Genomic DNA, 26,975 nt, shown 5'->3' on the forward strand with positions numbered 1-26,975 from the left:
ATCAATTTGAACCCCAGTGATTAACTGACTTCTTGTTACTTAATCCAGTCCTGAACGAAGCACCAGCTACTTCAAACCAGATACAAACTAAATCTACTGTTAATGAAATGGAAAGAGTAAGCCCTTGTGCTGGATTCCCTCCCTCAGTGTCACCAGCGACTGGGAGCACGCCGCTCAGCAGTGACTCCGTGTTTAACATAAATATTTCCCCCACAACCATGGAGAGCGGCTGGAACATCCAAACGTGCAGTTCATTTTATCACTGGGAAAAAAAGCCCTGGTTAGAAATTGTCCTTATAGAGGAACAGAGTGGTCTGGCAAGCTGAGCAACAGAGGGAGGAGAAGTCAGACAGGAATGAAATGATGAAGAGAAGGGCCTTGAACCAATAACCTCGATTCACTAACATGTAGCCGCTTTCAGCCATTCACACCTTTCTCTCTTTGAGCCCAAACAAAAGCAGAGTTGATGCTGTGTGAGACTCATTAGAGGGGAAATGTGGAGCGCGGAGAGAAAACAGAGAAGGTTTGTGTTTGGATGATAACCAGAGCGATTCCAAAAGAGGAAACGCTGATAAGACTGGGACGAGGCCGCCAAGTCCCTGCTGACTGCTTGTTGTTGGCTCAGTTGCTATGTGGCTCCAAACATGTGAACAAGAAAAATGTGTGCCAGTCATAACCTCCAGGAAAATAGATAACAACAAGTTGCAGCATCACTTTACAGCTCAACACGATATTTAATGGATCCATTCTTCTTCTTTTTTGACAGATGCATTAATCGTGTGTGGGAGCCGTATTTAAAGAGAGTGTGTCGAAGTCATTGCTGACCTAACAACCGTGATGTTAAGAATTTTCCTTTTCTCTCTTAAATGGGTGGGGTCAGTCATAGCTGCTGTTTCTATTTGGGTCAGTGCCTGGACCTTTTCCCCTCGAGCCTCTGAGGTCAATATTGATTAAAGTCAGTGTAATTGTTATTTCTCACGGTGAGGGTCAGCCTTATTTAGTAAGTTAAGTGAAACTTAGTATTATTATGAAGTTATTTTAGTTTTAAGTTATATATGATCATAACATTTTGACTCATTATTGCAGCAATAAACTGAGCCTGACTTTAGCAGTGACTTCTATCTGTGGCAGGAGAACACCATCTACTGGTCAAGCTGCAAACATCGCCCTTGTGGACATTTATTTTCCATTTCTCACATAGTTCATGCACTGGAATGTGAACAGTACAAATGCAGGGCGACCACAGAGAAGTTAGTGCTTTGTTATATGTTATATTTTATCTGAAAGTTCATTCTGAAAACCGTGCGTGATGAGACAAATTAGGAGAGGAAATCTTGCACATTTCATCCCTTGTCTCTTGTCAAAAGACTGTTCAGAATTTGCAGAAATCACCTTCATCTTTCTCTCTCTATGTGCAGGTTTCCTCCAAGTACATCTTCACAGCCACTGCTGCAAAACGGAGAGAAAACGGGGTATGGTTAACACATCACACCCTCTGTGGGTTTGATCAGACAGCCGAGCTGTGATCATGTTTCCTGGCAACACATGGACCCAGAGCTGAAAAAGCATCTGTGAGGCAGCGGCTTCATTAAGGTGAGGAAAAGTGCAGAACTCAACTTTCAGTGAGAAGACAGAGATGTGAGAAAGGAGGATGGGGTCTGTGCTGACACATACCTCTTTACTGGCCTTAGTTTTCTACATGACCACAAGAGGGCAGCATATACTCACAAAGAGAGATTCTTACTGGTAAAGCTGAAATATGACAAATTTACTTCATCAACTCAAATAATAGGAGCCGTGCTGTACTGCCTACAGGTCGACATCCAGAGGCCTGTACCAAAATCGTTATCTTTATATTTGTAATGTTGGTTTTCTTCTGCGTTTGTTTATCCGTTAGTTAGCATCATTACACCAAAAACTCTGACAGATTACAACAAAACTTGGTGGAGGGGTTCGGTATGGGTCAGGGGTGAAGCCATTACATTTCCGTCAGGATCCGAATCAGGGAGGCAAACCCAGGTATTTCTTTTCACTTTCTATATTTTTAGATAGAGTGTTTTTGAATAGTTTATCAATTTCCCAGCAATCAAGTACATTTAGGGAATGTATATCTAATAGTGTGTCCGATTTGGTGCCGCTTTGTTGAATTTAAGGGACTTCTGTGTGTTATTCAGTAATTCTATTTAAGGTGCATATCCCAAATTCTTTTTTTGTATTTGACAAAAGTATCACAGAAAGGAATCAGGGAGAGCCACAAATAATTTTCTCTGTCCTCTTCACAGTGTTTGCTGCCCTTACTTTGACCGTTCAGCTTGATTACTTCAGCAGTAACCAGCATCACTGAGTTGAGAAACATAACCAATGCATTTGCTTCCATGCAGGGGAAACTTAGGTCACTATGGCTTTCACTGTGACCACATCTCAGCCCAACTGAACACCACTGGGAGACTTTGACAACCACCAGCAACCCCACTCTAAATAAGGGAGTAATATCACTTTGAAGAATAGTGTTCAGGAAAGTTTCAAGATACTTATCGCAAGCAGCACTGAAGCTGCTCCAGTGGCTCGTCGTGGTTCAACACCTCACCGATAATGTTTTTTAACATTCTGCATGTGCACATTATTTCCTCACACAGACTCACAGGCCGTTCACACAGCTGTTTTCCAAGGTGTGAGGAATTCTGCTGCACTGTTATTAACTCCACAGCCAATCCATCTTCCCCTGTGTGTATAAAACACAGAGCTGGAGTCAGTGTGAACAACATTCCTTCAGAGCCTCGACCAACTGTGGACATACAAGTATGAAAGGGATGTTCAGTCTGTCTCTGCTGCGTTCCTCTGAAGTCAACCCTGCTCGGCCATTGGCTGTTGTCCCGTACTGGAACTAGAATGTCACCAAGTAGAGTGCAAACCTCTGTTAAGGCCCAACAGTCTCGTTAGGAAAGCACATTAAAACCTGTTAATTTTCTCATCAATATCAATGCATTATTCCCTGGGAATTTGGTGAAAAGGACAGAAATCACCCATATCTAGCAATGCTGAAGAAAGATTCCTGGAACCATCCCTTTAAGAGGATCCACCCAAAATGGGGTCTTTCTTAGAAATCAAGTTTCATAGAAATCCATTCAGTAGTTTTTTCCCCGTAAACAATAAACAGAGAGACTGATTCACGCTAAGTGTCTGAAGGAGAAGTATCGCAGGTTGTTCCTTCCTGCAGCAGTAAGACTATGTGCAATCCATTCACTGTACATATTCTCACACTGCACATATTTTTTCTTGTTTTTACACTGCATATACTAGTGTTTATTCACATTTTTCTATATTTTTCACATTTCCTTAGACTTAATTATAATCGTCCTTACACTAAGATATTGCATGTTACTTATTATTACTAACTGATGCCTATTTTGACTCTTGCTGCTGTAATATTAGTATATATTATATATAATATATATTAAAATAATTTCCCCATTTTGGGACTAATAAAAGATTATCTTATTTTATCTTAATCACAAAAAAACTAATAAACAAACCAACAAACAAACCTATCGACAGACATGATGGAGGTAATAATGCTCCGGTGCCAGCTGAGACATGACTTGGCTGAATTTTTAAAGGAAATAGTGCGGTTGACATTGTTTAGTTTTAGGTTTTTAAGGTGACTGGGATTAACTGTGTTGACTTTAAACTGCAGTCCCTTCCAACATGTAGTATTGAGCAGTCACTGAAGAATGTTTGTACTTCTAATAACACATACTTTTCCCAAAGAAAATAAAATATTACACAACAGCTTAAAAAAACTGTAGTAGAATTTAGTTCATGTCCAACTAAACATATCAATACCCCCCTTTTCTTATGAAAGCAGTGCTACCGAACCACAACAGTAAAGCTGCAGGTCATTAAGACAATAATAACTGAAAGATGCTTAAAAGTGAGCTAGAGTTGAGGGGAACCACACAATTTGATGATAATTCTCTCCAGGTTCATCTACTATGTCTTAACTGATTTTATATTTCACGTTTCATTGCATTCGTTCAAATAAACAATAGAGATTCAAGCAGTTTTCAAAGCCAAACTGTGAAAATCGACTCTTTCTAACAGTGACACAACAAACCAGGCAAGTACTGAGGTGTTTAATAAATAACAGCATGAACAACACAACAACAACAATAACAACAACATTAAAAGCTTGAATTCATTTTGTATATATACACATACCGTATATATTTTCATATTTGACTGTATAAACCATAAATATGACATGCAGTCCTCATAACTTAAAACAACCAGGACTTCTCAGACTGAGGTAGGGTCAGGGGCCAAGAGATTGGATGGGTGAAGCTGTTTGTGTGTGTGTGTGTGTGTGTAAGTGTGTGTGGATTGAACACAATGGTCAGTGTGTGATGGTGTGTTTGTGTGTGTGTTTGGAGGTGGGGAAGAGGATTACAGTATTGGCAATAAATCTGCAGTGGCTGTTAGGGAGAAGTGTGTGTGCTTGGTTCGTAGTTCAGTGGTCAGGAGTCGCCCTCCCCAGTCAGTGCCCCAGTCGTCCCCCCCAGGACTTCCGACTGAGAACACAGACACACGCGGCGTTGATGCGGATGAAACGCCAGGCTGTCCGTTCCTTGAAGACGGACAGGGCGCTTACGAATATGTGTGTGTTGGTGCAGTAGGAGTTCCAGTGGCGACTGTCGATGCCAAGACAGCCCGATTTGGAGCCCTGCTTGGCGCCCCGTCCTCCCGTCCTCCCCCCGTTTGCATTCCCGGAGCCTCTGTGCGTGGGGTATCGGCAGGTGGTCTCATAGAAGAACTGTTTCTTCACCACGTTGTTGATTGTAACGTTGGGCAGCACTGTGACCTCGTTCCCGGCTATGTCTGTGGCTTGTGTCAGGTTGCCCACCCAGGTGTTTATGCTGTCACATACTGAGTACTCCCCTCGGTGCATGGTGTGCGACCCTGCTCTGCGCCTCACCCTCATCCCCCGCACCCCTTCAATGTCATAGCCCTCACCCTCCAGGGCGTCGTGTGATGGCAGCACCTCGCTGAAGACCACGCGGGGCGAGGAGCGGTAGCGTCTCTTGGAGAAGAGCTTGGGGTCCACTACTGGGATGGAGGGGTCAGGAGGGGAATTTGACGTAGAGTGCGTGACGACAGGGCTCCTGTCCTGGGTGCGAGAAGCTGCCCGATGGTGCCTCTTGGTCCTGTGGTGGCTGGTCCTATGATGCTCCTGTGAAGAGTGGTGTTCAGAAAGGTGGTCCCCCGCTGCTCTCTGCTGCTGTCCTGCTCTTTGATTGGCTGCCGTCTGCTGTCCTGCTTTGTGGTTGGCAGGCCCGGCACTCCGGGCCAATCCACCTCCCATGTTCAGTACAGCCTGGACGCCGATCAGGAGGAGCAGGACCAGTGGTGACGACCTCATGGGCACACGTCCTGAGGCGAATACAGGAAAGGGTCAGATATGTCATGCTGGTTTCTAAATTCATTTTTGAAGCTTACATCGCCACTAAACGTAAAGAAATATCTGAGATTTTGAGAATAAGGTCATAATATTAGAAGATAATTTGGCAATGGGTCATTTTAGAGGGAGAGTATCAGAAGATCAGCAATCGCCTGCATTAAAATTGAGAAATGTGCAGCATCTTATTATAGGTTTAACAATTAATTAAATACTTAATGTTTTGGGTCATCTGCAACACATTATTATAAGTATTAGGTGTTTCAAAAGATTGTGCTGTGTCTATTCCGAAGAAAGAACAGGGCCTCTTGCCCATTTTGTTGTTTGCTGGTAAGTTCCCTAACAAATTTTGTTTTCATATTTTCTCGAAATTAAAGTCCAACTTTATTCTCATGATAATTTCATGATACCTTTTTTATTATGTCTTATTCTTGATATATTATGACTTTTTTTGTCATTAAATTGTCTTTATTCTCAAAATCCCCAATTTCTTTTCCTTCAATATGGCCCTAATACTCAGTCATATTGTTGAAAGTGACTTTACTTATCAAGTAGAAATACCAACGTTTTTGTAGATGCACTATCCAGATACTCAAGTGTGAAACACAAAATGAGCAATGTGTAACTCCGAATGTTGACTCAGGCAGATCACTGATGTTCATAAGCATCAGCTCCTCGCTAAATGCTTCACTGTGATTGGCTCGTTCACTGCTGTGTCAAATCCCAATCATGCAGGTGTGAAGTGTGGAAATTCGAACCTGACACTGTTACTGTGTCGAATGTGCTGATGTTGATTTACAGCTCCCTCAACCCAACCTCCTCCAGTGTGATGTTTTGTATTATTGATATGACTATGATTCACATTAATGCATGAGATCATTAAGAGGTGATTATCTCTCCCAGCAGAATCCGTGTCACGGCTTGGATTTATCTAGAAGTCCCTCAAACAGCACAGACACAAAGGAGTAAGTGGTAGTTAAAGCATAATTAGTTTTGGCCATTTTCTTCATCACAGGAGCATCTTTGGTCCAAGATGATTTATTTATCTCATTTTGTGTGTTGCGTTGTGCGTTGCTGTGGTGAAGTGTTTGATGTCTACCTGTGGAATGTGTCCAGTTGAAGTGGGAGCCCCTGTGGACTCTAGAGCCAGACTCCAGTGCAGGCCGGGCCCCTCGTGCCTGCCATCTGGACCCCCTGAACCACAGCTCTGTGACACACACACACACACATTTTATATATTTTATTGAAACCATTTTCTGATTCAAATAACTCACGTGCATATATGCATATATCATTATGACTAAACTTTACACACAGGACACATTGATATAAATATTTGAAAGTATTTTAAAATCTTCATTTCTAATGTACGTAAGATGGATTACACAAGACAGTGCTTTGTATCAAACATGGAGAACTCAACAAGACACATTTCAATGAAAATATACAAACAAAAAAAGCAAACAAAAGAGGAAAGAATATAAATCTATAATGTCAGGTCATTTATTTTGTCCTGATAGTGTCATTTATCCTAATGATTAGAGATGGCTACATTTTTATGATTACACATCTCATGATATAAAATATTTAGTTTGTGAAAAGTCAACTTCATGTTAAAAAGAAGAACAAGAAGGAAGGTTATCATATTTATCAGTGTAGATGCAATTATTTCCACATCGCAGTGCCCTCATCTCTGTTCTCCAGATCACCACTGCTCTAACAAGCATACACAATTCATCATGATCCCACCTTAAGTAAACACACACAGACACACACACACAGACACACACATGCTCAACTCTTAAGAGCTAAGGCTGGCACACACTGGAACGCGTGGCATTTCACACCTCATTAGATGTTACGTGTATATGCCCGACGTGAAGCACCCCCGACATGCGTTCACATCATGCGTTATAAATGTAGGGGATGTGAACACTTGCACATATGTGCCACACATGCAAACAGCATCTTTCCACACATGCTGTACATGTGCGTGAAGGAAAGCATGTGAGGTTGTTTTTAACCTTTAATAGTTTGCATGCTTGGATGCCATGATGTGTATGAATACACACACCCCCTCCAACACAAACACTACGCAGGTCACAGGGTGAGTTGAAACTGGAGTGTCAGTATTTTTTGACATATCTGCAGCGTTCTGTAAAATCCACTTCACTGGTACGGTGTTGGAATACCGCAAAGTTTTGTTGTAAATATTTGCCTCCACATGTTTACTTCAGGGGCAACCTTCGAAGCTGGGTATAAAATAGTTCAGATAGTGATTCATGGTTATCTTTAAAACATTTAAAAATATTATTTGCATTTCTTTTTGTTGGCACCGCGGTTGCCCAGATATTAGTTTGCTTTGAAATCCTGCCTGTGTTGCACATAATAACCTGAAGAGGTCAGCGTTGCCTGCTCAGACCTCGATTCAAGGCCGACAGCTGAGACGCATCAAAGCATCATTGGCTCTGATCCCTGCATGAGAGAAGTTTGGCATCTTAAATCATTTTTCAGTTATTTTCCCACAAGATAAGACTTTTTAAGTCCTTGAGATGTTGTTCTTTTAACTTTACATGGTTGTTTCACAGACAGTAGTTGAAAGTAAGAATAGAAATGCACTGTCATACTTTATTTAGTTTATTTGTTGAGAATATTATTGAGAGACTCTTGAGTATGTAAAGCTACTTTATACGTCTCTTTAAAAAAAACACATTTCAGATGGAGACATTTATTTTCCACTCCTCCACATTTATATGACAACTGTAGTCACTAGTTAACTTTTTATTTCTGTGCATGCCAGTGCATTTGGCCTCTCCCTGCTCTGGTTTATAAAACGCCTTTAATTTACAAACACATACTGTACAAGGCATGAGATGTAAATGTGTATAAATCATATAGCAAACTTTTAAGTATGATTAATAACTCTACATTAAATGACCCTATGAAGTAGTTACCTAAAACAGCCACAATAGTACATGTTATATTTTAAATTATCATTAATGATAATAATAACATAATAATATAATAGTCTTCTTCTTCTTTTCTTAAAGAGTGTTGTAGTCTACATAATGACTATTTTTACATTTTGCAGATACATTTTATGCAGTTTTACTTAATTCTAAAATGTAGGAATTAATCATGCAATGAAATACTTTTACACTGCAGTATATTTGTATTGTTTGTTTATGTTTATGTTTACTTAGATAAAAGAACTGAACATTTCTTAAGTCACTGCCACAGGGTCAGCTTGCATATAACAGTCTCGTAACCTCAGGTGATTGAGAGCGTTATTTGTGACACTTTTGTTTTTTAGAAACTGACCTGCCAGCGATATCTTTCGGCTTCAATAAACACCATCACACACACACACTCACACACATATGGAGCTGGTCCAAACAGACAGTGAGCTGATTGATCCAAGCTGAAGGGCAGCTCACTATTTACACGGCCCAGGGTGAGCCGGGAGGATCCTAATGTTAAAAATATGTGCCTTGTGTTTAATGCCAGCGGAGCCAGCGTAAACACTGCAGCGCAGGAGCACAGGGGTCAGGGCGGTTTAGAGAGCACCTCTGACTTATAGGATTACCCCCCCACCCCCCCACCCCCCCACCACACAGATACTGCCTCACATGCACCTCCATACATACACAAGCTCGTAAGATTTAATGGGGTTTGGATGAGCTCCCGAAGCTGTTTGTTGGCTTTATGGTTTTTTGGACGCAAAACCACACTGTTACTGCAGAAACTGTGCACGAGCAGGACTGGAAAGTCAAGATATCTCAGCCACGCTTGCCGGGTGTTGACAGCGCCCGGAATAAAATGCTATAGCTGAGATGCTCCTATGGATTTTACATACTAACATACCTCCTATATCAAACTGTGGGGGAAAGGCGATCCATATGGTACTGACAAAACAGGAAGTCTCCCCGCACTTTGACGTGCACAAGACAGCGAGCTGCTTAGGCAGAAACATCAGAGCGCACGAGCAACACATGGTGACTTGCCCTGGAGAATAAGAGAGCGAGAAAGAGACGGTGCTGCTCACATGTGGCTGCCAAACAATGACAAAGGGGTTCCAAATCCATTTTGGCAAATACCACAAAAACGACAGACACTATATGGTTCACATTTCGAAACACTCAGCATGTAGAAATACACACTAGCAGGAACAAAGAGGTTTGCTTCATAGCTTTTCTTAAAATCCAGGCACCACTGAGGTTGTTTATGGGCTTCAGGAGGTTCCCTTTCTCACAATAGGCCGATGACTCCCTAGTTTCGCCAAACGCTCGGCCCAGTTAGAGACCGTTACTTCTGAGGCATCCATCACTTTCGAACGCTACGATGGCACGGGCGTTCAAGGCACCACACGGCACTACCAGGTTGAACGAGATTGCCAAAGTTGATGAAAGTGTGTGGAGGGAAGACATACGTTACACAGCTGCTAGATTGCGACCTGGAAAACTAATCATTAGTCTGCGTGAGAGGAAAACACTTCAGACAGAGAGTAATTGCTTAGCCCAAGGCTCTGGAGCCCAGCCACACTGTTACTGGTGCTGGCTATGTCAAGTTAACACATTTTCATTTGGTCAACCAGTGAGGAGATGCACCATAGGTCAGACAAAGTGGCTCCTACGCACATGTGGCAACTGTAAAGTGCCGCGTGTTGACTGTAACAACAAAGCAGCTGTGCCGAATCACGAGCAGATACAGAGAGCGGTCATTGATCCAAGGTTAGTTCACAGCGAGCCAGGGGTTCTTCCTATCTGTGTGATGTGTTAGTCATCAGCTACAAGTCCTCGTTAAAAGATGTGCGGGAGTGATGTGTCAGCGGCTCTCTCAAACAAACACACACCTCTCTCTCAGAGCGATGACAACACCATCAGATTATGAGCGGGTGTGAACGCGAGACTGACAGCTCCAGAGGAAGAGAGAAAAGAGACGGAGCGAGGGTGATGAGGAGAAAAAGCAGAGAAAGGTAAACAGCTTTTTCCGTGTCTCTCATCAGCCCAGTGTAGTGCAGTTCCTCCTGCTGTCATCCGCTGGAAATAATTATCAGGAGGGATGACGGCCAGGTCACCTCGCTCCGTTTCACTTTTACTCACATCCAAATGTTTGGAGATATGTTTTCTCTGAAGAAACACTATCTCATGGTCATTCATCAACGTTTGAAAAATGCAAGGACATGCAAAGATTGGACTACGTGGACCATGTAAGTCTTTTTTTTAAATAACACTCACTCACATGGTCATCAGATGTCGTTTCCTCCTTCCCACTTTTTGTCACTGTTTCAGTTGTTGCAAACAATATGCTCAGTTTAGCTCGGCTTCCATGTGAAACTGATACAACGTCCAAAACACTGCCAAGAATCGAGGTTCCTGTCACGCAAAGTGATGTCATGTTAAAAGCACAATTAAGTTACGCTCGCTCGGGAGGCTGTCAGTGAGATGGCTATTCTTGGAAAAGCTTTAAAAGTCTTGTATATGTGATACAGCGCACAGGTCAGAGAGTCGGAAACACTGTTAAAGTAGAGGTGGTTAATGTGTGTTTTTCAAAAGCCGGAAATTTTGTTTAAAAAAATAAACCTTTTAAATGTCGCAATCTTTATAATTGAGCTTAAGTTGGTGTTACACAGATCCACAATCAGTTAACACAGATATTTCTTGTCCATTATTAAAGTAAAGGATTTAATTTAAACAAAATTATTTGTTTATTCTGTACACCAGATTTAGATTTACGGAAACACATGATTCATCATTCTGTGCTCAATAAACATTTCAATACAACTCAGCATGATTGCATTTGAAAAACAGTCTGTAGAAACCAAGAGCCAATTTGTGGGACCTGTGTTTCTCAACCTGCCATAGTTATAATTCCAGAAAACCTGAACGCCGTCAGACTTTACACAGTCGACAGTTGTAATGTGACTAGCAGAGATGAAGGATCATCTGCTGCGCCGTCTTTTACCTCTTGTCTTCCTCTTAAAAAAAAGACATTTCCTGTGAGAACCGAAGCACCTGTCACACATCAGGGATACTTCAAATAGTGAAACTCAATTGTTGCTCAGGCCTCGGGACACAGGGAGAGAGAGAGAGAGAGAGAGAGAGAGAGAGGGGCAGCGTCAAACTGACAGGCGCACACAACCTGTTAAAGCACTTGACTCCTCAGTGCGACGACAAATTACACAAGGTATGCACAACAAGAGAACGTTTACAGGACAAATTGTTGTATTATGTGCTCACAAACTGCTACAATATGGAGGAAAGAACACATGCGCCGTTCTTGACATCAGTTTGAAGCGCAATAAAATATGCTTGGCGAGTACAACAAAGATATACGCTTTTTCAAATGATTCTAATTTATTTTAAAAGAAGTGGCTGGCCTTTTATTCAACTCAGCTTTCTAATTCTGGCAGCCATGTACATGCATGCACTTCATATGAAGTAGACGTGCTGCCAGCGTCTCTGAAATCTATCAGTCTGAAGTTTTATGAGCAACTGTTTCAATCCAATTTACCTCTTATAAAACTTTAAAAGAAAACGGTACCATGCAGTGAGCAGGGAAGCCATTTGTAGGCCATTTCTTGTTTTGATTAGCAAAGTGTGTATTATATGTATAGTTATATATATTTATATCATCGTTTTAAACAGGTGTTTCTATTCATCAGCAGTGGTAAAAGAAAAGCGTGTTTATCTAGTACGAGGTATCTTGAGAATATCAGGGAAGCAGGGAGGCAAGGTGTGGAAACGAAGAGGAAGGGATATTGGCTTTGAGCCAGTGTCTTCATCCAGCTGTTTTGTGTCTTTCTCTGCCTCTGTCTATGTTTCTCTGTCTGTCTCTCATCTATCCAGGTTCTCTCCATTTCTGCTCCTGGAATCTGACTTAAAGCTCGGCTCTTTTTTTATATCTCAAGGTCAAAATCCAGAGGTAACTTCCTGGATATGCGGCGGTGTCTAACAGCGATAACAGACTTCAACACATGTGCACGCACATGCAGAGCACTGCTGCTTGTGTTGGATTTACTTGTGTTTGGGGGGAAACTACACAACAATCCATTGATCAGATCCCCAGGCCAACATCTGATCTCTTTTCCAAATTGGCTGTATCAAAGCGAGACTGCGCGCACGTACTGTTTTGTGCCGCGGGCTACAAATAATTGGCTACTGCTTCAGATGCTGAAAATTGAATCCTCTAGTCTAAAGACACCAACACACAGGAAGTACGATTTCAATTAGCATCCCCTTGGAAACAATTTGTCTTGGAACTATTGATAATTAAAACAGTTGCTCTTGGCTCCACTTTACCGACTCCACCAAAGCAAACTTTCCAAGAAAAGTAGATGTCAAAGAATTGCGTCAAGAGGAGAAACGTGTGCCAATGCAATTGGACTGAAAGTAAAGTAAAGTGAATCTTGAATCTTGAATCTTGAATCTTGAATCTTGAATCTACCTACTGATTCAGTATCCCATCTACGCATCAGACCATTGCAACGACAATCATACAGTATGTGAATTTTCTGTCTCCATAAAGTATCAATGCTTTCCGCTCTCGTTGATGTAGCAAATCTCAAAGGCACGTTGACACTGATATGGCTCCTATTCCCGTCCAAGACACCAAAACACAGTTCCAGGAACAACAGGCCTTCAGTTGAGAATACACTGTCTCTCTCCAGTCTGAGGGGAATTTTTAAGTCTGCTTTTCAGCTGAGATTTCACACGTCTCTGTGCTACATGTGGTTAAACTTATATATATCTTCTTGGCACAATATTTGTCCCAGGGTCGTTTTCTATTTGTCAGGGCAACCCTGAGAAGAAGCAGAGACATGGCTACAGTGTAACCTCACCCCGCTCTCTACTGTCTTACAGTAAGTCGAACAATGATTCACAATAGAAAGTCTGAGTCCTTGTGGTCGGTGTGAAACGAATCCAACACAAACAACACTTTAGTTGACGTTCAGTTCAGCATTTGGATGAAAGGGATGAGAATCAAGTAGAATCCGGCAAGTGGAACAATGCAGCTCATTGTAAACCAAGGAAAATCTTCTTTCTCTCTTTGTCTTAATTATGTGTTTTTTAGCTCTTTCCCAGAATAAAATTAACAACCTGATTTTTACGTAATAGAGTTTCTGGGCTTGTTCTTTGACAGCTGGGTTATACTGTATATCATACTTGCCTTTATAAACACACAATAATTTACTTTCCTGTAACATTAGAAATGAAATTAGCTTTAAGTAATTTGGGTTACACCACAAACTGAGAACTACTGTGCATGAATGAAACAAAAACCCTAGTTCCCTTTACATGACTTTTAGCCTGATTTCCAGTCGCTGACGAGTTTTAGAAGTCTAAGCATTCGGCAATCATTATGCGTAACCTCTTCGAAAAAATGCAATTTTAAGGAGCTTCATCTCGCAATAGATTTCTAGCCCACAACTACAACCAATCAGAGTGCAGGACTAAGTGAAGGTGGTGAAGGTATATGTGGTAGTGAGGTGCCCCCTGACTTTGGAATATTGCTTTTATGCAAAGTGCTATAGAAATGAATAGTAGGCAGGATTACTTTGTTGATGGCAAAGTGGAGAACATTTTTAAAGATTTGCCATTTCTAAACAACTGTGACGAAGCGTTTCACCTCCTCCAGGTTAACGTGTCCTTCAGTGGGCAGGTTGACACAAAAGAGCAGGAGCATCAATCAGACTCACTGCGTCTCTTCTCGCGTGTTTTCGTGATTAAACGTAGTCAGGGTTTCTCCTGGTGAAAGATTGTGTAGTGTCGTATGATCTGACAACGATCTGACAACTTTGAAAGGAGTGTTTTGTCTATCTTGAGGTAAACTGCAAATGCCCGTGTCCAAAGCTTGATTCAACAGTTCAACCGATTCATTTCTACCGCAGTTACTTTCAAGCTTCAGTTCTACTTTCACTGCATTAAATGACCCTCACACACTCTGACTTTGAGTCATTAAAACCCCAGCTAGGCATCATGTTCCCTTGGTACTGAAGTAAAACCGCAGTAGTGAAAGACCCTCTCCCCTCTGTCTCCCTTCCTAACCGGGCCCATCCCCAGTCAACCCACCCTCTCCCTGCACTGGACCAGCAGATGTGGGAGGCCAGTCATCCAGGCCATGAAGGCAGGATGAACACAATGAGTTACATTTTTTCCAGACCCTGGTATTTTATGACCTTGACATTCAACAATCTTCTCATGACAAGTGGTTAATCTTTTGGCATGGCTGTGGTCAAAAACTCCCCCCTTCCTGGTGAGAACTTAAGATCACCCAGTGGAACAGTGAGCGGAGGAGGACCAGAGGCAAGAATGCCTGAATGGACACAGAGAGAGAGAGAGAGAGAGAGAGAGATGGAGACAGGGGAATGGAGAGGAAGATAATCAGTGATGTCAAGGGATGGGGAGAGGCAACAAGCAATGGAGGGTGGGGAAGAGATGGGCAATGAGAAGTCTTGGGAATTTGATAAATAAGGGAGCGTGCGATGGGAAGAAGCAGAGCGAGGAAGGGCAAGGTCACAGGGGGTCAGAAATGTAGAGAAAGAAAAAAAGGATATTGAAGGAGGGAGGAATGAAGGGATTTGTGATGAGTGAGGGACAGAAGGAGTTTTTCCCTCCCAGAAAATAATATTCATTGATGTTTGCTCAAGTAGACAGAAAATTTACTTGTCTAAGGAATGTTGCAGCTCATGTTGCTTAATACTCATAAATACTCATGCTCATAAAATCCCATGTGCGGCGTACAGGTACTGTGTATCAGCATGTATTGTATGTGACAGGTATTACGATATCTTTTTGATAAAGATCAGAACTAATATGAGTGTGAGTCATACGGCTCGTCAATCTGTTATCTCTGTGCTTTGAATGCGTCTCTTGCAGCTTGTGCCCTTTGCCAAATTGAGCATATAGGTTTACATGTCACAGGAGGAACTCTGCATTCAGAGGCGTAAACAGACAAATGCACTCACTCAGTCAATCAAATTTTCCATTACGTCCTACTTGTGCTGCCCTTTCCGTCTCACGCCATGAGGATGGGTGTGGGCCCATACACGTAAACTGGGTATATGTTCCATCAGGCATTTAGGCAGTTGGGCTATTGTATACTGCCAGTGCTCCAACTTGGACTCTGTAATTAAGTGCATGAGACACTAAACATAAAAATATTCCATTCTTAAGGCATGTAACGGGTATCAGCTCATTACAGTATTAGGTTGATAGAGTACAGAGAAAGTGCTCATAATTGCAAGGTCGCGCTTCCACTTTCAACGGGCATAACCTGGATTTGATGAACGTAATTTAATTTTCTTCAGGACCCATGGTTTGGGGGCGAAGGGTCAACCAACTCTAGCGCCGTGCCATTGAAGCATGAAGGTATTAAATATCTCGCTCCAGGATGCTGAGGGAAAACATATCAGGACTGGAAAGATGAGGTCCCGCTGCCATGTGGCCTTAAAGAGCCATCATGTCAAACTGACAGATTCTTCACCGTAACCTTGAATCCTATAATTTAGCAGCATGGATGGTAAGTAGATCCTGACGGAACAATCTCAGTATTCGGTGAATGGCCATTAAATTTTGTGCAGACATTCATGGTTCCCAGGGGATGAATCCTACCAAGATTCAGAAAGTATGGAAAAGCAATAAGTGCTGGACAGAAGCAACAAAAGCCAAAAGACAAGAATTGTCCGCACACCAGTTGATGCGCCGGGATGATTTTTATTTACCTACCAGGTAACGTTTTTGGTCAAAGGCCCTTCTTCACACAATATATACAAAATATACAATATGCCAGTATTAATGGGAACCCATCACTTGATTCGGGACCTAACTTTGTACGGTCATGTTTCCCAGAGGAGGAATCCTAATTACTAATTACTGATCCCCAGAATTTTCATTTAATTTTCACCTGCATTTTGCATAGTCAATGGAATACATTAGCATACTATATACATTTTCTAATTAGCACTAAAATGTCATGATGGTTATGGATATTATACCGGGCTACAAAGAAACAAAGAAAGCAAAAAGACGTGGGAAAGGTGGATATGACACAATTAAAAGGCTGCCAAAATGAAGCGTCCTGTTACCTCGAATAAAATTGGGTATTTCTCTGGGTTTGAACATTGTTGGAAACATTCAGGATAATGTAAGAACACAAACCAACAAAATATCTAGCATAGGTCTAGCTGTTTTTAGACATTTTAATTGTTCCATATATCTTTAATCAAAACTTGATCAATGAACCTAACAATCGTGCTTTGAGGATTACTTTTTGTTCTCATACAAATCAAGCTTTTACTGTTACTGTTACAGACGGCATTGCCAGGACTGCACCGAATCCTCAGAGAGCGTAAAAAAATGTTCATGCTGTCGTCACTTCCAGCCTTTGTTTGATTACCGTCTCACCCTTCTCACTAAAGACTTGACCCGGCCATTTTCTGTTCTGTGTGGTCTACACATCGTTCTGTCATCTCCCCCTCTCTCTCTCTCTCTCTCTGCTTCTGTCTCCCTATCTCCCTCCGGCCCCTCCCTCTCTCCCTGGAGCTGATGTCAACCACCTGTCTGCGTGGGACCTCCCAGGCCCATCCTCTGTCTGTTAGCAGCATGCCATGTCCAGTGCGTGGTGAAAGAGATAAAGTGACTGCTTTCCAGACGGCCGTCATGTGCGTTCATGTGTGTATGTGACCTGCAGCGAGTGTTTAGATACATTTGTATTTACTGTGGCTCTTGATGCATGGACTTAAAGGGGACATAGCATGCCCATTTTACCACAAGTTGATATGGTTCCTTGGGGTCTTAATGAAATGTCTGTAACATACTTTGGTCAAAATACCACAAGGATCATTTAAAACAGCACCCTTTTTACCCTGTATAAAACAGCCCTCCACAGAGTGACCTGTTTTGAGTGCCTGTTCCTTTAAATGCTAATGAGCCAGCTCCCCCTCCCCTCCCCATGATTTTAAACGATATAAATTACATATTTTATATGATATAAATTATCAAATATGCATCCCATACTTTGTATTCCCTTCTGTTGTCCTGGAGTTTTAATTTTCCCAATCACATAATTAAATGCCCCCTCTGCCCATCCACTACAAGCACACAAGCAGACAGACAGAGAGAGAAAGAGAGGGGGCTATGAAGACCATCATTTACCCCCGAACCCCGACATTCAACGGGTACAACAACAAGCGGAGAAAGCAGAATCGCGGGCTGACCTTATATATACCGGGTAAACCCGCGTATCAGTAGTGGGGCTCGGTGTCTTTGTGCCGGTGTTACAGTAGCGCTGAACACTGCGGAAGTCTTCCACACAGCTAGTGGTCCGGCATCGCAGAACACGAGTCTTCACACTGCTGGCTGTGTGGCGCTGACACAAATTCCAGCTCACGCATGGGAGAGCGAGCGGTCGCTCCCGAGCAGCTGCTGCAGCCTCCCAGTCCCAACGATCCAGGTTGAGGTGGGGGGTGGGCCAAGACCATGTAGGGAGACTTCCAGTACCTTGTTACGACACAAAACCCAGGAAGCGCAATCGAGTCGCTCAAGCATGACGTTTCTGACTTAGAGGAACTATAACAAAACGCGCGAATGTTTTTCCCCCAGAGTTTTTGGGTTGGTAGACATGCCAGATACCCACATTAACCTGTAGAAGCACTAACAAAGTGGAATTTGCATGCTATGTCCCCTTTAACAGAGATATCAGCAGAGAAAAATTACTTCAGACGAGTTCCTCCCCAAAACTCCTCTTGACACGAGATTAACTCTTAGGTTTGAAAAAACTGGTCTTGTCTGACTAAAACAACTGGAAGAAAAAATGATGCCTTATGAACCACTTCAGTGGATGTTGCGTCACTGCAATTCCTGTGGGAGAACGGAAGCAAGTGGAGTGAAATGGGCAAGATCCCCAAAATAAGAAAGTAAAATGTTTTATCATGTTGTTGGAATGTCGGAATAGGCAAGGGAAAAAGAGATAAAGATAGTAACAGTAGCAGAAGCGGAAGCAGCATGAAAACCAAATTGCGATAGGCAGTTTAGCTATAACATCATTCAGCATTTATGCAAGCATTTAATGAATGAATGGGACATACAGTAATCTTACATATGTGATGTGACATTTGCTTGGATCCCGAAAACCCAGTTTTTCCCTCATTAATAACATATTTAACCTCTCATAATGGCAAACCATTCAAATAATGGTGTTCAAATGATCCATCGACACCTATAACTGTCACTTTCTGGTACCAGTTTAACTCCGCTCACAAAAGCCATAATCGCTGTTTACAAACATAACAAAAAATTTGTTGAAGGAATTTCTGCTCATTGTGTTGGAGAGCAGTCTGCTAAGACCAGCCAGTGGGTCATCCTCCTAAATACAGTGTATTTCCAAATCAGTATAATCCAAATAAGTGCATAATAAGTGGTTTCACTATCCTTGGGGCTAAGGCGTGTGTGTCTGGGTTAGATGCGTATCCAACACAAACACACATGTGTATCCACAAGTACACACATGCATGTTGCTTATTCACACTCGCTCAAATTCCTCCAGTGCTGGAGTGGTTTATGTTTCTATTTATTCTGTCTATTTTCTATGTTTGAGGGAATGTGATTCCTCAAAATGAGTGGATTATTAAAGTGTTTTACAGGGAAGGCAAATTTTTTTTTCTTTTTAAGGTATTAGCTTGAATTTCGATATTTGAATAGATCTGATAATCTTCTTCTGTTGTTGGCAACAAGTGAGAGTTTCATGTCCGGGCAAGCTACACTGTAGGCAACCTAATCGGGATAAAGGGGAAGGAGAGTGAGAGTGAGAGAGTGTCATCACACAGTCAAAATGTACACACACACACACAAATGAAAAGGGAATGAAAAGAGGTTGGGTTGCGGTGAAACAATTGTAAAACACCAGACGTGCACTAAGTCAACAGATTAAGACCACAACTGTGTTGTTCTAGCAGCCCTGGTAATTCGGTGATTTATCAGCTACTGTGTGTTTGGTCTGTGTGCACATGCATGAGAGGAAAGCCAGCAATAGCTGAAAGTCATAGAGGCATCTAATGTAGAATGAGCGGACATGTCTGCACATTTAGTTGTCATTTTTTGAAGCGCTATGTAGCGCACACTCGCATGTGTGCAGACACAGTAACAGAAAGACACGCAGACACAGGCAAACACAACCCCGAGATGGAACACCTGTCAAAATCAGATCTGCAACTGTCAAACACACAAAGACGGACTTGCATTAACAGCCATGGATTCGGTTTTCAGCGTGTGGAAAAGTCCAAACACAGGAGTGCATAATTCTTGATGTTGCACAGCATATATAGGAGGTGAAAAACAGGTCCATATGGGAGGAAGGTGCGGGCGGGGACAAAAGAATCCTGTTCACATCTGACAAATATTCCGTTCAAATCCAGCAAGTCACAAATGTCAAACAATGTTAGCTGTGATTCCTGCAGGATAAATTCTCTCCCAAACATTGTGAGAAGCTGTTTGTAAAGGAAACGTCAACAGGAATGACCCCCGGACCAGGGTTTTACTTCTCAAACACAGACGTAACCCCCAACACAAACTCTGACCTTTTACCTCTCCCACTGAGTCCAGACGGAACATTTAATCTGGTTCACTTTACGCCAGATGTTCTTACCCCATTCTGTGCTCTGACCTGTGCCAGACTGCAGCTCCAGCAACCCAGAATATAACCAAAGCAGGGTCTGCGTTTACATTTTGGCCCATGAATTATTATATCCTAAATTATCCCCGGGACTGGAGATAAACTTGCTGACAAGCGACTGCACCATAAACGTAATTGTTCACATACTTGCACTCCAGGATGTGGAGGATACCTCGAGAAATGTATGTTTCTCTCTTGGTTTATTAACTCTTCGCCAAAACTTTGCGTCATTGTTGCCGCTGCTGTTGTCGCCTACTTACTCATATCCTCATATTGCCCTTGGACTGCCCCTACTGATCGTGTAAGTATTGCATCTTGCGGACACAGTGTTTATTTCTGACAACATGCACGACAAATGCAACAAAACCATTCACTCCAAAAGAATGCAAGATACGAGGGGAAGCCACACATCTCTAGCCGAAGACAGAAACTTTGTTCCAGATGTTCAAACTGTATCTACTGTTTTTATTCTTGCTTTATCAGATGTCAATCATCATATGTCTTTCATGTTAAATTTTATGGAATCTAGGTTTCAGAAACACATGCAGTGAAAGAGAAGGTAACAAAAAATAAAGATTGGCTTTCAAGTTTGTTCTTCTTGTTAAACATGCTATTTTCCACGCCGCTTTTTACAATGTATTTTAAATTCTTAAGGGAGAAAGATACAAACGACACAATATACAAATAACCTTTCGCTGGACTGGTTTTACAAGCCAAGTATGTTCTCATCAGCAAGTAATTTTTCTTGGACCATGGATTAAAAACAAATGAGATATTGTTTTGGTATCTACTGTCGACATAACAGTGTCGCTACTGTTGCTAATGTCAGGACGTCGAGAAGAGACGAGGCAAAGAGGAATCACTCAGCTCATTGTCAAAGGAAAAATCTAGAAAAGCAGTTTAGAGGAAGTAACAGGTATTTTGGCATAAAGAGTATATCCTTCACTAATGGAGCAGTAATCACTATGCTGGCAGATTGAGACAGTTCATTGGTTGGCCTCAGGCTTTTGTGGTTTGATTAGAAATCTTTTATCGTGGACAGATCAGGCAACATCCTTCTGCATGAGGAAACCCTTGTTGTCATTCCAAAATGATGCTCGGCCTATATTAGGTGGCAAAGAGAGGACCAGTGCTTTAATGTTTACACAATAACTAGTTTCTTTCGGCCTCGGTTGGGTTGTGACCTGATCTGCACTCTAATAGATAGAAAATCGCAAACAGTGCATTCCCAATAGCAAACCTGGTATAAACAAGATTTATTATATGATGACATATCATAACATAACATAAGACAACACTGTTAGGTGATAGGTTAGAACCATTATTTTTGTAAAACGTTTTTTATTGTATTATATCATAACCTACATTTTATGTTTCAATCCTAGTAGAACTATAAGCACCCCTGTCTCCTAGGAATGACTTAACAACAAATACATTTTAAAGTAAATTCTATGCTTTTTTGGGGGGGCGTGACGGTGGTAATATCCAATGTTGGTGATTCAGCTGTCATATCAAATAAAAGTAGCGCTTCATTATTCATTAATGACATAAAAAGAAAACTGTTGCCTCTGAACATGATCCAGCGAAGGATTAAACTGTTACCACAAGATATTTGGGAAAGCTGTTTAGTCGAATGTGGACATAGGAGAGAGGGTTGCTTTGTGCTTTGCAGGTTCGTGCAGTTGGTATTAGGCCCTCGGGTTAAAGAGCCAAAGTCAAATTGACAGTCCAGGTGTGCTGTCGCGGCCTGTCCCTGCCCAGGTGTCCTATACAACACTCTGCAGTCTAGACAGCTCATGTCATTCCATCCTTTATGTTTTTAAGGGGTGGAACTTCTTCCTGTCATAATCTGAATGTGTACATTTTCACAAATATGCACGCCTATTGAGATGGCGGCATTATGTCGAGTCCTCACACGGGGGCGCAGCGAACAAAACAGCGGTCGAGTCCAAAAAATATCTTAAATCTGACATATGGGTCTAATGCGTTGATTAATAATCTGCTTTTGAACAAGCACAACTTCTGTTTATTACATGTGTGCAACTATATGGCAAAGACAATTTACAACGCATTGGTAGGATTATAGTTATCCATGAATAAATGCACCTATACACCTATGTAAAAATACTAAGATACCAAAGATCAAGGTAGGGAAAAATCTATCAACTACCATCTAGTTAACTAACTAACAAGCATCTAGCCAGGTCGTTCGAGATAATAATGATATTATATTGATAAAACCTATGATTATTTTTAAAGATATGCTCTCTGGCTTTATAAAGAATGACTAGCACTGTGTTTTTTACTTTGTCACACGTTGTTTGACCTGGAAGTTACAGCAGAGACGGTCAAAACCAAGGGCAAAGAGGACATGACGCTAACCTTAACACTGATGTTTTCTTTATCTGACATTCAATTATTATAATGTTTGTTACATTGTAGTTACAATAGATTTCTGTACTTTATTGTAAAATGTTATAGCTCCTATCCCTTTCTTTCCATATCTCTCTCTCACACACACACACATGCACACACAAATACACTGGTGCTAACATAGGGAAAGCTGTAATTCAGCTTCAAAGGGAAACCTGAGAGGGTCATGAATAATCACAGACATCTTTGTCTGCAAGGGAAAACAGCACTGTCCATCTGCCCTCTACACACATACACACTGTAGTTCATATGGCTTAGGCTGTTTTTAGCAACGCCACTGCACAGGCTAGTGTGACCATTTCAACTTTAAACCCCAAACAAAAACTAAATATCACTCATTTCCTCAGTTGAAAAAAAACATGTAAAAATGAATTGATTATATTGAAATTGAACAAAATTAACCCTTTTAGTCTGGAAGTTTCTGGAACATTCATGAAGTGGGTCCACAGTGGCTTTTTAAACAGACAGATTCAAATGTAGATTTCTAGCCAAGGGGCAGCAGCTGACATTTAGCAGTGGTGGTGGCTTAAAACGAAGCATACTGCAAAATAACCTATTTTTTAAAGCTGACTATTTGTCTCACAGTTTCCCAGCAAGTGTTAGACAAGAAATGTAGCTGATCAGCTATATCTGGATATACTACAGTGATTTAACTGAAACCAAGAGACAGAAGAGTCTCCCTTTTTATGTTAGGATTTTCCCACTTAATAGGACACCTGCCATCAAATGCAGCTGATATATACACAACGCAACAAAATAATGTCAGTTTAATTCGATTCTGCTCAACAATACCTGTTGAAATGTCACATTAAGCATATACAGTATAAGACTGCTGCAGCTCTATGTGTTTACTTCCTCTGTGGACCAACAGGGAGGTGATGAAAACGCAGTCAGCTCCCCTCCGGCACACACTGGCAACAAAATTGAGGCTCGTAAACAATTCTCAAAAAATTATTTTTGCACAGGCCGGAGCACACCTATCTCTGGAGAGAGCTTTGCTCAGCTGGCCTCCGCTCAGAGTTCAGATAAGTTTTCTTATTCAACACAGATGTGCACGCAAGCAGCAAAGGAAGTTGTAGAAGCTGATGATGCACAGATAAGAAACTTTATAAACCCCGAGCTCAACAATGCCGACCTTTCTTTTCTTTTATACATCTGCTGCAGATTTAGATGAGACCACAGCTACGACCGGTCTAATGAAATAAGTGCACGCACAGGACACTGTTGAAGCCGTCAGTGTGTGATGTTTGTCTGTAAGCGTAAATGTTCGTCCATGGTGACATTCCTCCCCTGTCAAAGCCCGAAAGGAATTCCCTGGTAGGAGTGGCAGGCATGAGGTCTGTGTTTAGCACACACGCTCGTATACACATAAACTCACACACACACATACAATTACAGACAACTATAACATTTTGAATATATAAAACAACAAGCCGTACAAGCACCAGGCCCCACCCAGACATCAGGATAACCTCAGCAACATACCTCATGTTGGACATTGGAGCTCATCAGAATCTACAAGTCCTTTGAGGGTTGTGTAACATGATCGGAGAGAAAGACAGATAGAAAAAGAGGGAGAGAGAGAGAGGGATAGAAAAAAGGGGGGAGAGAGAGTGAAAGAAGGTAACCTGATGACCCAGGAGCTTTCTGAACACTGAACTAGTTCCCATTGAAGTTTGGAGAACCCCCGCTATTTTTTCTTTCTGATCCTCACCTCTATTCTCTCCTGCTCTCTACACCCTGTCCTCTTCCATTCCCTCTCTCCATCTGCATGTACCTGAAAAAAACCTGCTGCGTGGGACTGAAGACGTTGACAGGACAGAGTAACACAAACTCCACATTCACCCCCTCAACAAAACCTTTTCGTGGTAACCTCCTGTGAGTTGTGGTCAGCTGGAGTTTTCTCCCCCCAACAGAGGACTTAAACCGGGCTGAAATTCAGAGGCTCCACTTTCACTCAATGACAGGTATGAAGAAACCTTTCAATTTCCTTGAAATGAACTCACCTTCTCTCTTCCCTTAACCACAGGCACTCCACACATTGATATCATTTTCTAATTAAGAGGGTTTTTTGTTAGACTCACCAGCCTATTAAAACTCCTTCTCTCCCTTCCCTACAGTGAGTGAAAACTTCCAGACACACTCAGCTATATTCCACCTCAGCCAGGTCTCGCAGACTTATCCCAAACTCCAAATCCCGCTCTCGCTTTTAAAGCTGTGACTCCAGGTCTCGGGCCATCCACCTCTGTCAGTCTCCCTCACACACTCTTTGGGAAATGGATTGTTCCAAAACTTTAGTGAGAGGAGTTCCAAAGCTGCTCGCTCCCTCCCTCCTATATATGGCACACGTCAGGTCCTAGTGCCGACCCCTTCCACGTGCTCCCATTTACAAAAAAAAAGAAAAGAAGCACAGCTGCTGATAAGTTACACCAAGCTGCTGTTATTCATTCTCTCCTTCCATTCACCGTTTCATTCATGGTCGTCCTCTCTGCGCAAACCAGTGGAAAAGAAAGAAGATGAATCACACCGAGATGATTCCGTAAGTGCAGTGAAAGCTTCCTGAGACTTGTCAGGGTTGTTCCACTCCTGAGTCACTGCTAGGTTGGCGGAGATACCCCTTGGATGTGGACGCAGTGGTGCAACGTGTCTCAGTCACGCGTGTGGTCCTTGATGTACAGAACGGTTGTGGGGGGGCCCTAGCTTGGTTAAACGACTCATTTTCTGTGCCAGGAGTGCAGTGCCGTTTCCAATGAGATGATATTGTGAATATGCACATGCGTTTGCAGTTCAAACATAGAGAGAATGATGACACCCCAGCAAGATTCATGGATTTAAAGATGATAATAGTTTGATGGTCTGTTGCAACCAGGAATCCATGATTCGTCAAGGATAAATGGAGTTAAGAAAATGGGAAATGGAACAACACAAAGAGTCAAACCATGCAGCTCTGATATCCCCTCACCCCGGTGGAGATTAGCCACACCCTGCTTTCAGGGCCCCCGGGCTACAGTGTCACAACAGTCCCTTTCTGACATTTCTCTCCCTCTCTTGTTTATGCATCTTCACTTTCCCATCTCTCCGTCTTGCCTTCTCATCCTCTCTTGGCTTCTCTTCGTTTCTCCCTTTCACGGCTTCTCCTTGACCTGAGCCGTATCGTTGTCAGTGCCCCTGGCGCTGAGCGGGACAGACACCCCACGCCTCTGCTCCGACAGACAGAGAGAGGAAAGAGAAAAAAGAGCAGAGAAAAATGAGAGAAAAGGGAGGATTGTGTGTCACTGTCATCCTCTTCTCCTCCTCTCGGGGAAATGGAATTCCTTCACTTTTAGCTGAAGCGCATAATGCTGTTTGGATGTTAATGAGAAAAACTTTATTGGGTGCAAATGGGGCATGGAAGGAATAACACAGGTGAAAATTTGAGAGGGGTCTCTCTCGTCTCAAGAATTTTGACCCCAACTTACGGGTTCAAACCCAAGTGGGCATTTCCCTAAAGCTGGCGTGGCGCTTGTGTCACTGTCAAAACTGCCTTGGCCCTTGTTATCGAGATGGAGTTTGAAAGGGGAAACCCCAGACGGTGAACTTTGACTCTGCACCCCCCGGGGTTGGTTAAGGGTGAGAAATGCTGAGGAGGGGTGAGCACTCACTTTGGAGGGTAGAGGGGGGGTTAAGAGTGCCCCGATATCCTCTCATTTACGGCATTTTGATGCGGGGAGTGCCTTGGAGGATCTGTGTGCGTGGGTCTGAGCCTGTTTTGTGATTTAAAAATGTCATCGTTGATCAGGTTTCTTAAGAGTAGACACAGTTTAGGCTTAAAGTGGAGAGCTGAAAGTTGCTTAATCGTAACATCCCATTTGGAATTTATAGAAATTGGGTAATTTCTGTAATTAAAACATCAGTCAAAGCTTTTGAATAATGATGACAAATTAGTTTTGTGCTTGTGTTTATTAAAATAATAATGAATGTATTCCACCCCTCCAAAAAGGGCTCTTGGTGGTTGCGACAGGGTTTTGGTGCAATGTGTGGTCCTCAATTTACAGCTCTATAAATTCCAGTAAATGCCTGCAACATGAACTCTGACAGAGCGTAATCATTGCAATGCATTCTGGATAATGCAACATCATACTTATAATTTTCATGCTTCCAAACAGCATGTGAGTTAATTTCTTGAAGACATGTAGCCGCAGGGCACCAGTGCATGAAATCCACATACAAATACCCCCACTATTTTCTTCCAGGCACTTAAAATATTATCATGTTAATCCCTGCCATGCTCAATGTGTTTCTCAATGACATCTGAGGGAAGTGGTTGGACAGGTTTTCTACCATAGGGAGACACACAGGCCTGCCGAAACAGACACACACTCTCAACTCGTGTTGAAGCACATGTCCCCATTCATCTCATACTTCTGTGAATGTCACGTGT

General features: G+C 42.2%; 1 protein-coding gene across 2 annotated transcripts; it reads right to left on the minus strand.

Moving 5' to 3' along the window:
* Positions 1-4,130: 4,130 nt before the first annotated feature.
* Positions 4,131-24,850, minus strand: ngfa (nerve growth factor a (beta polypeptide)). 2 transcript variants are annotated; one of them, XM_035158135.1, is made up of 3 exons: positions 24,562-24,850; positions 6,552-6,659; positions 4,131-5,427 (listed from the first exon to the last, which is right to left on the minus strand). In XM_035158135.1, the coding sequence occupies exon 3, from the start codon at positions 5,414-5,416 to the stop codon at positions 4,535-4,537; it is 882 nt and encodes a 293-aa protein (XP_035014026.1). In that variant the 5' UTR covers positions 5,417-5,427; positions 6,552-6,659; positions 24,562-24,850; the 3' UTR covers positions 4,131-4,534. The 2 variants fall into 2 exon arrangements, with proteins under 2 accessions (XP_035014026.1, XP_035014025.1); XM_035158134.1 differs by having other exon boundaries at positions 24,640-24,848.
* Between the last annotated feature and the right edge of the window lie 2,125 nt (positions 24,851-26,975).

This window comes from Hippoglossus stenolepis, chromosome 6, assembly GCF_022539355.2.
Source record: "Hippoglossus stenolepis isolate QCI-W04-F060 chromosome 6, HSTE1.2, whole genome shotgun sequence".
Classification (NCBI taxonomy): domain Eukaryota; kingdom Metazoa; phylum Chordata; class Actinopteri; order Pleuronectiformes; family Pleuronectidae; genus Hippoglossus; species Hippoglossus stenolepis.

What these genes read in the sequence shown, in the direction of transcription:
- ngfa (XM_035158135.1), bottom strand. Translation starts at nt 5,416, where the DNA reads ATGAGGTCGTCACCACTGGTCCTGCTCCTCCTGATCGGCGTCCAGGCT.